We start from the raw sequence: 11,994 nt of genomic DNA, 5'->3' as shown, positions 1-11,994 counted from the left end.
AAAGATAGAGAGGTTATTTTCAAAAGACTTTTCTTCAAATGCAGCTAACCAAATTAATGAGAAAATCAGTATAAAACAATAAATTTAGAAAAAAAAATAATCGAAAAGAAAATACACGTAGAAGGTAAAATATTACGACATATATGGTGCCCCCAAGATTCTACCAAGCCCAAACTCGCTAAAAAATGAATCAAAGCACAATTACTTACTAACCTTTATCCTAATTTTCGACCTCCATATCTATCTAAGGTCATATCCTCGGTAAGTTAAAGTTGCATCAAGTCTTGTCTAATCTCTTTCTTTCCAATATTTTTTCGGTCTATCTCTACCTCTTCTGATCTACAAATCCAACCTCTCAAAACACCTTCTTACGGAAGTATTTTCGCATCTCTTCTTCATACCTCCAGACTGTCTTAACATTACTTTCTTTATCTTGTCCATCATAAAAATCACTCCCACTTTATACCGAACTTATCTTTTGTTTTTCTTCTGTTTTGTTTACTTAAACCGCCATTTCTTACTACTACAAACTTAAACATTAACTAAAAGAGAGAATTTCTTTTAAACTTTGCTTATTTCAAAATTGATTAAACATCAAACTCACTAATAATCTTCAATTATTATTATAAATTGGAGTTTGACATTACTTTGTACATATCCATTTGGCATCTCTTCATATCCTTTTTTTTTCCTTCAAAATGACATGATATATATTTTTTGGTGTATCTTCTATCATTATTTTATTTTATCATAATTGGTTGAATAATTTGTTATTAGTGAAGTTGGATACGACTATTTACAATTCCCTACTCATGAATATTGACATTTTATATTCTTTTAGGAGAGATTTGGTTAAATTATTTTAGAACATTTAATTTAGTAATAAGCAATATTATGAATATTTATTCCACAATTTGTAATTATTAGTTATTATTATTATTATTGTTATTATATATGTTGTCACCAAGAAGCAAAATATAATTAAAATAAGAAATGCGATAAAGTGTCAAAAACACACTAAATTATACATTTTTTTTAATTTTATACCTAAACTATTGAAAGTTTGAGTTTCATACTTAATCTATCACTTTTTAGTTGGAGAAACACATCTCTCTCTCTCTTTATATCACTCTCATCATACATGGTATGTGTAATGTACTCTCTCTCTTTTATTTTAAAGAATTTCCGCATCACACTCCACATGGACAAAATATTCAACCTAGACAAATAAATAAATAAATTATTAGTATTAGTTAAAATTAAAAATTAAAAAACTGTTGTAAAAAAATAATATTTTCTTTATAAAATAAAATGTAAAATATTTTTCTTACCCCACACCATTTTTCAAAGTTTTTTATTTTGTTTAAATTTCTTTTATAAAAGTATTTTATTTTTTACTTCATCTCCGCCCTCTTATCAAATACTAATTTAGATATCATTTTATTTTCTTAAAAATATAATTCTACCCATCCCACTTAACCCTCCGCTTTCAATTCCCCCCCCCCCCCCCCCCCCAGTGTTTAAGTATACATATCGAAAATATTTTTTACTTGCCGCCACAAGACTTTTTATATTTTTTAGTTGTTTATGTTATATTCGGTACACTAGTATAATTTTTTCTCTAAAAAATATATGTATGTGCATATCTAACACACACAAAAAAACATAAACAAATAAAAATTAGGAGCGGAAAACTAAATGGGATGTGGTAGATTTTTTTTAAAAAATAAGGGATAATGCACAAGTACCCCCTCAACCTATGCCCGAAATCCCAAAGACATTTATACTATACTAAGGTCTTATTACCCCTCTGAACTTATTTTTAAGTAATTTTCTACCCCTTTTCGGACTACGTGACACTAGCTTGAAAAAAAGTCAACCAGCATTGGGCCCACAAGATAGTGCCATGTAGGCCGAAAAGGAGCAGAAAATTATTAATAAAATAAGTTCGGGGGTAATAGGACCTTAATATAGTATAAGTGTGTTTCTGAGATTTCGGACATAGGTTGAAGGGGTACTTGTGCATTATCTCAATAAAATAAGATCAATCTCTATCGGGGGGGGGGGGGGGGGGGAGGGAGGATGAAATATGATTTTTTTTAAAAAAGGATGGCGTTGTCGCGGGGGAGGGGGTATATGAAGGAGGTGGTCGAGTGAGATAAGAAAAATAATTTAATTTTTTATATGGATAATAACCTTTAATTTTTAATTAATATTAATTTTTATCTAGATAAAATATTTTATCTATGTGGAATATCATGTGTCAAAGTTTTTTCATATAAAAGAGAGAGTGCACTACACATACTATTGAGGTGTGTTTCTCAAACTGAAAAGTGATAGTTTAGGTATGAAACTCACACTTTCAATAGTTTAGGTATGAAATTAAAAAAAAGTGAATAGTTTAGGTGTGATTTTGACACTTATCTCCTAAGAAAATAAAGATATTATTTTATTTCTCATTCGATATCTAGTATTTGTATTGAAATTTGATTAATTCAGATTTTTATCGCATATGGTTTCATTTTGGAGAAAACACTTTCATACTTAAAACACAAATTTAAGAACTCTGATTAAAATAAAAGCAGTTCATCCGTTGCACTACACACCGAAAAACTTTCAGACTTACTCAAATCTAAAATTTTTGATTAAAATAGAAGCAGTTCATCCGATGCACTGCATCTTTTTTTCACATATTTTGTATATGCATTAACCATTCAATCCCAAATGTATGTAGATCATTCATTTAGGTCTATTATATATGCATTCATTTTGAAACAGAGAACAATTGCCTCTTTAGTATTTAATTTGTTACAATATTAAAAAACTATACAAAATTTGAAGTTTATAAGTTCTGAATTCGTATTTTAATGTCAAATTTGAAGCTTTTTTTATAAAGTCTACTAATATCCATGTTTTTTTTATGAAGTCTACTCCTAAGCTTTTCCGCTTTAAGCTATATGGTGTCACAATTATCTAAATTTATCTACTCATGAATGTGTGTGGTGTCAGATTTCAGTGTATTTATAAGTAAATGGCAAGTCAAACCTTCCCATATCAATTTATTTTATCATCATTTCTAGCCATATATATCTATATATATGATAAAGTTTGTAACATCTAAACTTACAAAAAAAGGTTAAATATGAATGGTCCTAATATTGCCTATATGGGCACTTCTATCGCTATACAACAATAATAATTAACAATAAAAAAAATTATTCAGTGTAATTCTCAAGATGAGATATGGATATATACGTAGGTATCTTTTTGTAAGATAAAGTAATAATATTTTCAATAAATTCGTTAATTAAAAAAAATATTCAGTATAATTTTCAAGATGAGATATTAATATATACGTAAGTATCTTTTTGTAAGGTAAATTAATAATATTTTCAATAAATTCTCGACTATTGACGATGGCTATATGAAACATGTTACATGTACCTTGAATTTAGGTAAATTTTGAAAGTAAATGAGACTTAAGAGATTTCGTGTATGTGTTGAGTTAAACTTAATTAGATTTTTGTCAATAAAGAAAGCCAAATTGATGGACGTTAAATAATTATAACACATTTAATTAACCTAGCTAACTATAGCTAATATTAAAATTAATTTCTAGCTCAACTGATGTTACATATCTTGGTCCCCCTCCATCTTTTTTTCTTTTCATGAAGTATATTCAAATTAATGTTGAAAATCAATTTTGTTTAATATGTCAAAGAATTTTAGAATCCTATGATACAATATTAATAATGCAATAGGTGCAATTTTTAAATGAAGAGATTTAACATTGAGTTGGTAAGAAAGAAAGAAAAAAAATACTAACTCGATGTATCAAGCTTCTGCTATTGATTATTACACATAGTTTTTTTTATAAAAAAATTATATTTTTAATTAACTTTTTAAATAAAATTAAATCTATTGATTCATCACTACAAAAAGGATAATGGTAACCCTACCATTAACTACTTCATTTATGAATTTCATAGAAATACATGTCCTACTGAGACAGACGAAACGACGGTGGCTCCATACGAGGGATTGTCGGATTCTTATGGGCGCATTAACTAGAAATTGGTTGGAATTAGAAGTAACTGTAAATGAGGAAGGCAAAGGAAAAGAAAAAAGTTTTATGCATTCGTGCTCCAAATCCGTGAAGCACTTCACTCGATCAGGAAGACACATATCAAAAGAATGTGAACATTATTACACACTGTTTTTATGAGATGTTACATACTTGAGGCTAACAATTGATATAAAATAAAATAAATTTAAATCTTTTTTGATTATACGTTGAACTGATTTTTGATTAAACCTCTAATATATATACGCATGTTCAAACACAACTTGATTTTTAAATATATTTTATCAATTTAATTTATTATTATTGTAAATTTTACATTTTTTTATGTTTAAACGTTCGTATATTATAAGTAGGGTCCATAATTTAGTACGTGCATGGTCAAATATAAAGATGCCCTAATAATTGTTTTTATGTAAGAGAAAAGTATCTTAGACTAATTTAAAAAATGATGAAATTGGGTGAGCTATAATTTTCAAAAACAACACTCTAAAATAGGTGTGAAAATTGAGACAAAAGGAACTACATACTTCTTTGCCGACACTTTTAGGTCCCTCTTGGCCATGCTTTATATAACGGTGATATTCGGATCGAAAAATTTTGGTAATTGTTTAATGAATTAATCAGATATTTGAAGTTTTATTTTATTGGTGAAGATTCAATTTTCTAGGTAAATTTTTTTTTATTGACTTCAAATAATGTGAAACGTAATCATTCAATGCGATTTCAATTTAAATGTGTGGGTATATAACTTGCTATTAATGTCCGAGGCAAAACTTATACTAATTAAAGAAATTTCAAATTTATAAAAAATATAAACAGACAATTCTTTAATGTGATTTAAGGTTTATTATATAGAAAGAAATCACCGAGTTTTTTTTTTTTTTATGTGCTAAAGTTTTCTAATTTTTTTTTGGCCCATTACTTGCACAAGTTTTATCAACCTTATTATAAAACTTGAAATATCAACTGAAAAAATTGAAACCCCGCAAAACTTGGAGTTCGGAGTTTAAAGGGTACAAAATATTAATAAAATTTTAAAATGGTATATAAATTTTATATTAACTAAAACGGTAAAATCGCTGCACCAACAGCGACTTATCCCACCGAAAAAAGCAAAATCGATGCCTCTGCAGCGATTTTGCAAAATCTAGAATTTCTTTTTTAAAAAAAATAATGAAATCGCTGCCCCAGCAGCGATTTAATTTTTTTTAAAAATAAAATAAAATTAAGGATATCGCTGTAGGGGCAACGATTTCAAGCCCCAGCAACGATTTAATTTTTTTTTAAAAAAAAAATAAAATTAAGGAAATCGCTGCCCCAGCAACAATTTAATATTTTTTTTTAAATCGCTGCCCCTGCAGCGATTTTCTTAATTTTTTTTATTTTTATGAAATCGCTGCTCCCAGCAGCGATTTATGTATTTATTTAAATATATTTTTTTAAATCGAGCTGCTTAGGCAGCGATTTCATTTTTTTTAAAAAAAAAATACATTTTGCAAAATCGCTGCAAGGCAGTGATTTTGCCTTTTCCGGTGGGGTAAGTTGTTGTTGGTGCAGCAACTTTACCGTTCTGATTAATATAAAATTTTATATATTGTTTTAAAATTTTTATTAATATTTTGTACCTTTAGACTCCGAACTCACAAATCTTGTTTCTTGTAAACTTTTAGTTTTGCCCTTCTTGAAAACTTGTCATTTTCTCAAAATAATTTATAAGAGAATGAGAAGCTTTAATTTGATATTTGATTTGATTGTAGGTATATTACAAAAATATGTACAATCAGAATAAGATTATTATTCGGGAGAGTTGTAAACTAAATAAATTTTTTTGTTTAGTTATATAATATTATGAGTTTGAGTTCACGTAAAATATTTATAATACGTTTATTCAATGAATTTTGTAAGTAAAAATTAGTTAGATTTATAATATTTGGAAATAGTACTAGTAAGATGTCGATTGAGGTAAGTCAACCAAAATTTTTAAGGAATTAAGAAATAAAATAAATAAAAGTGAGAAAGATTTTGAGAACTCATTGATTGTGATTTTTTTTTTGTGTGGTTTTAAAGAGAAAAATAATTATATGTCATAGTGGGGCTTAAGAAAAGATTTGATTTAGAGCAGACAAGATTTGCATATAATCAGCAAGAATTAAGTGGTTAATATTTCTCTATTTTGTATTAAGGAGAAATTTATGGAGTGTAATGAAGTGGGAACAAATATACATAATTATTACTTATAATTTAAGAAACATTAGTTAAATTCAAAAAATTGTTAGTCAATAACCTAAAAATAGAGAAGTAAATTTGGAATAATTAACACATAAATCTTTGTTGACAAACTATATATGGAATTTGGTTAGCATGATACATGGCCTAATTAAGATAAAAGTATTTAGTTATAGTTAAATAATGCTTAGCCAACATTGCAAAGTCCTATATTATTAGTATATCAATTATGATTTTTAAGTATTAATGAATTATTGGTAGTTGAGAAATTGAATCTAATTATTTCTCTTTTAAGGATAAGCTATATTAGTTTAAAAGAGTGAGAAACAAACTTTTAAACTAGCACTTCATCAAGGAAATTGAAAAACAAATTAAAGATTTTAAAATTGTTTATAAAATACACAATTTAAATCTGTTTAAAGAAGAATTTCTATGTCCTTAAATATGTGACTCTAGATCAAAGTCTCTTCGTAGTTTATACGTCGCTTAGTTTATATTCATTAAAAAAATAATTCTTTTCTCTTTTTTTTGTGAATATAATAGTATTGAGGTACGAATGTACAATATTGAAAATACGAACCCAATAATTTAGTTTTAATAAAATTTAATAATTTCGATTTCACCTAAATAAAAATATTTAAAAATTATGTAATAGGGTTGAAATTTGAAGTTGCTTTCACATAATCTACAAGAGATTTAATATTAACGGCTACTTATTTTTTTTCATAGAGATGATCCTTCTAATCAAATCTATACCTTAAATTAAATATAAGTTTTGATAAAAAAATTAGGTATGGTTGAACATTTTGTAATAAACTCCAAAATAACCTATTCTTTTGTCCTATTTAGTTTTTTACACCTTACTTTGGAATTATAATTATTCTCCGTCTATATAAAGTGAGATTAATATTTAATAAATTATTTTTTATTTTTATTTTTTTCATTCACTTTAATTTTTTCATTTCATTTATTTGTCTGAATCATAATTATTATTATTTTCAAAAAAATAAAGGAGGATATTATCTTCTTCGATGAATCCCTCTTATTTATGTTTAGCCCGTTGAAAAAATTCTCAACACTATTAAACAATGAAAAAGAATTTTTAAAATTTGTTTACATTCTTTAAAACAAATTAAAGTACCATTAGTGATCTCACATGTACTCAAACCATTGAAAAAAACTTTAATAATTCAATAGTAGAAATAAAAATGATTATAATTGAAAAACTTAATTTATTATTATAATTTGAATTTTTCAATAGAATCAAACTCATTTCTATTTACATTATAATCATGAATAAATATATATTTCTTTCTAGAGAATCTTTTAATTATTTAAAAACAACTACTTTTTTTATTTAACTAGAAAAAAAAACTCATTTTAAATATAAGATACTCAAACGTTTTCGCAACTCAATAATAATTCACTAATCTTTTTAAAGTTTTAATCCCTAATAAAAAGCTAACTAATTACATTTGTTCCTATTAGCAAAAAATGACAAAATTATAGATGACATATGTGGGCCTTCCTAACATTTTTATAAATTGTGATAAGACAACAAGTATAATATTGTGATTGGACATAATATATTATTAATTTAATTAAATATAAACGACAAATTTGCATATTCTAATCAAACAATTACAAATAATTATGATATCTTCATTGCTTAAGAATGGTATTAAGGCATTAATTGCACCCATAGCCAATTTTATCTTGTCATTTAAGCTAAATAAATAAACAAAGGCAAAAATATCAAAAGTTTATTTGGCCAATACTTTATTTTCAAAATTTTAATTTATGAGAAGTTTGCTTGTACAAATAACTCTTAAAATCATGTACACTTGTTATTATTTTCCAATTTGCATTTTTGAATAAGATGTTAAACGTTACATTATAATAGCAAGGCCCCATGCATAGAAAAATATGTAGTACTAATAATTCAATAACTTGGAAAAACATCATTTGACCTTTTTTTTTCAAATATATAATAATTAATAAATAGATGAAATTAATTGGAAGTTGAATAAAGTTGCTGAGGGGAAAATTCTTCCTTCTTTCATTTTTTTTTCGGCTGAAAAAAGGGATAAGATAAAATATATAATAAATAATTGTTTTAAAATTTTCAGTTGAGATTTTTTAATAAACAAATTCCAATTGTTGTTTTTAATATAAAGAAATTCCAAATGGGAAGTCATGAAAGAACAAAACAAAAAAAGCAAAATGAGTGATGCTCTTAGTTCTAACCAACTAATTGGATAAGTTATCTTAGTTTTCATTTATTTTTTCTCTTAGTTTTCTTTATTTAAAGAATTGTTGGAAGAAGGTAGAAGGGATATGATTGGAGAGGGTGGGATACATGTTGAATTGGTCCTAGAAATTTTAGTGTTTAAGAGCAGTAGATCGATTATGTTGTCATGATAATATAAGACGATAATAGCGTTAATGAGTAAATGAATGTATGAATATACCATAATTAGGAGAATTAAATTCTTGAACAGGATAACATATATGAGGTAGACTCTCATGTGGAGGATAACATATTGGATGCAAGATTGAGATCATTAGGGTATGTAAAAGAATAGGAGGGCAACATGTGAGAATCGAGGTTGATATGGTTTGGTGTATGTAAAAAAGGAGGAGCACGAATGACTTAGTAAGAAAGTGCGAGAGATTGACAATGATATAGATCTAATATGGAACAGACGTTATAAACCAAAAAATAAAATAAAATGGAAAAGCATAGTCCTAGTTGAAGCAACTATTTTGCTCCCTTAATTATCACTTTTATTATTAACATGCTATATACTACCATTGGTTTATTCCTCAATTTTGTTGTTATATTTATTACTTTTACTTTGGTTACCAACACTACATATTTCTAGCTAGTGTTAATATTTTCCTTTCTTCAGTATTTCATCATAATTTTGTTCGTAAATTTCTTGTACATATGTTTATAAACACAATTTATCTTTAGTTAGGGGCCTATCGAAAATATTTTTTCTACCTCACTACTAATATATGTATTCATGCAATGCATATATAACTTTATGTATGTATGGCTGCTAGTGTATATACGATATGTTTTCTTTCTAATTGTTTTCAAGTTACTGGGCTTTTAAAAAAGAAGTTATTGGGCTCTTATCTACAAGCTTCTTCATTACAAATTGGGAAACTTTCACAAATAGTTACTCAAATAATTTTAATTAGGCTTCATAACTATAGTTTGCTAATTAAAATTTGTAGCTACATGTTAGATGAAGGATAGAGGCAAGTGAGAGAGGGCAGAGGGTGGAGAGAAGCGGGTTGTATATGTCTATCTGTCGAATTGTATATGTATATATGTCGGAGATAATAGTATATATATAACTGATATACATATGTACTTGTATATTCGGCGAGCAAGATTAAGAGAAGAACGAGAAATGTGAGTGAGATAGCGTAGAGAGTGGTAAAAGACGATTGCATTTGTATACCCATCATATAATTATATATGTATATGCATAATTTGTATTTGCATTAGCGACGAGAGAGGCGAGAGTCAGGAAGAGAGGAGAGAGGAACACGTAATTACAACCAAAATTAAGCTACGAATCATAATTAATTCATATAGAGTTATATTAGCAAACTAACGAGTATATATTTGCTTATCCGCGTAATTTTTCCTTACAATTTTACACATTACTTCCAAAGAAATTTTATTCGAAGGACTAGTAGCAACTAGCAACATATGAGGAAGTTAGAACATGAGTAACTGAATCCACAACTAGGATTGTGAGAACCATGGGTGATTAACGAAGTAAACCTAGCTTAATAACAATTCTCAAATAGGTTATTGCATGTATTGATAATTCTTTCGTTTAGAAGTCTTTTTAACGAGTGCACGCGTCAGAACTAGCGTTGTTGCTACTTGCCAGATCAAGGAGTAGTAATAATAAAAAAATTATTAGCATAGATTTAGTGAGATACTATCTAATAGGCTAGTTTTGATTGGTGCGAAGTAATGACTAAGTCATACATCGAATATAATGCTTAATATGAAGTAAAGGTAATGGTTAGTAGCTTGTACACACGTAACCGGACCAAGGTACGGGGTGAAATTCTCTAAATTTCGGACCAAGGATTTATAGATACTTAACTTATCACTTTACATGCAAAACACTATGGAAAAATTGTTATAGCTAGGAATACGATGTTATGAACCTATTGGGAACACCTACACCCTAGTTTCTCTAACAACATGATAAAAACTAAATCTTTAATCATGTTGTTTGTTTTACTTAGAGATATTAAAGAAGTTTGTTTCACAACCTCCCCGGCTTTAATTACCTATTTTAGGAAAGAACTTGACTAAATAGAAGACATTGTACATTGAAGTTAAGTCTAAACCATTTTCCTCGTGAGATCGACCCCAACCTACTAGTTGGGTTCTTTACCTACGACCGCTTATACTTCTTTAGGAAGGTGTAATTTGAGCATATCACAGCCGCTCGAAGACTTGATGAAGAGATTGCCAATGCAGGAGTTCCTTCCCAAGGCAATCAAGTCCCTCCTCTTGAAGAAGTTTCTAATGACGATCAAGCTCCGATTAATCCTCCTTTGATGGATGGTGAAATAAGGTCTGCCTTTCTCCAAATGGCCCAAGCCATTACTACTCAAGCACAAGACGTCACTACTCAAGCTCAATCCATGACGTCCCAAGCTAATCGGGAGGTTGTACCCCGAGCAAACCAACATATTGGTACCATGGCCTCTTATTTGAGGGATTTCACTAGGATGAATCCCCCTACTTTCTATGGGTCCAAAGTTGAGGAACACCCCCAAGAGTTCATTGATGAAACCTACAAGATCCTCTATGCTATGAAGTTGAATACTAGTGAGAAGGCCGAGTTAGCCACTTACCAACTCAAAGATGTGGCCCAAACTTGGTACGTCCAATGGAGAGACAATAGGCCTTTAAGAGGTGGACCGGTGACTTGGGAGGTTTTCAAGAAGGCTTTTCTTGATAGGTTATTTCCTAGGGAGAAGAGGGAAGCTAAAGTGGTGGAATTCATCAACCTTCGTCATGAGGTATCAGTGTACTTGAATACTCTTTGAAATTTTCTAAATTGTCAAAGTATGCTCCTTTTTTGGTTTCCAATCCTAGGGATGAAATGAGCCGCTTTGTGATAGGGGTATCAGATGACTTGAAAGAAGAATGTCATTCGGCTATGCTACATGAAAACATGAAGATTTCTCATCTCATGGTTCATGCTCAACAAGTGGAAGAGACAAGGGCTAAGAGAAAGAGTAGAAATGCCAAAAAGGTAAGGTATTTTGATGCTGGTTCTTCAAGGAATAAGCTTGATATTTAAAAGAAGCCTAGGTTTAAGAAGAGGTCTTCTAATCAAGTTCCTACCAAATTTCCCAAGGCTCGTGATGATATGGTGTCTATCCCTAAGTCTCAAAAGGGAAGAGGTACTAGCTCACCAAAAAAGAAGCCAACTTATGGAAAGTGTGGCAAGAAGTATTATGGTAATTGCTTTATTGGGACGAACAATTGCTTTGGTTGTGGAAAGAATGGCCACAAGGTTAGGGATTTCCCTAATGTAAAGGGGCAAGACAAAGATAGTGGACAAGTTAGTGGTTCAAATATGGATCCTCCAAAGAAGAATCACTTTTATGCACTTCGCTTAAGAGGTTAA

General features: G+C 28.8%; 1 protein-coding gene across 1 annotated transcript; it reads left to right on the top strand.

Annotated features, from left to right (window-relative positions):
- Positions 1 to 10,093: 10,093 nt before the first annotated feature.
- On the top strand, positions 10,094 to 11,994 carry LOC138339483 (uncharacterized). Its single transcript, XM_069291083.1, has 4 exons — positions 10,094 to 10,097; positions 10,797 to 11,238; positions 11,457 to 11,616; positions 11,668 to 11,994. Exons 1-4 carry the CDS (start codon positions 10,094 to 10,096, stop codon positions 11,992 to 11,994), a joined length of 933 nt encoding a protein of 310 aa, XP_069147184.1.

Source organism: Solanum lycopersicum, chromosome 11 (genome assembly GCF_036512215.1).
Source record: "Solanum lycopersicum chromosome 11, SLM_r2.1".
In the NCBI taxonomy this organism is placed as follows: domain Eukaryota; kingdom Viridiplantae; phylum Streptophyta; class Magnoliopsida; order Solanales; family Solanaceae; genus Solanum; species Solanum lycopersicum.
This window is presented reverse-complemented; position numbering and strand designations above follow the sequence as displayed.

Bases quoted from the DNA above. Each gene is read 5' to 3' on its own strand.
- LOC138339483 (XM_069291083.1), top strand. The intron at 11,239-11,456 runs GTACGTCCAATG...TTCCAATCCTAG, and splicing joins AAAGATGTGGCCCAAACTTG to GGATGAAATGAGCCGCTTTG. The intron at 11,617-11,667 runs GTAAGGTATTTT...GATATTTAAAAG, and splicing joins AGAGTAGAAATGCCAAAAAG to AAGCCTAGGTTTAAGAAGAG.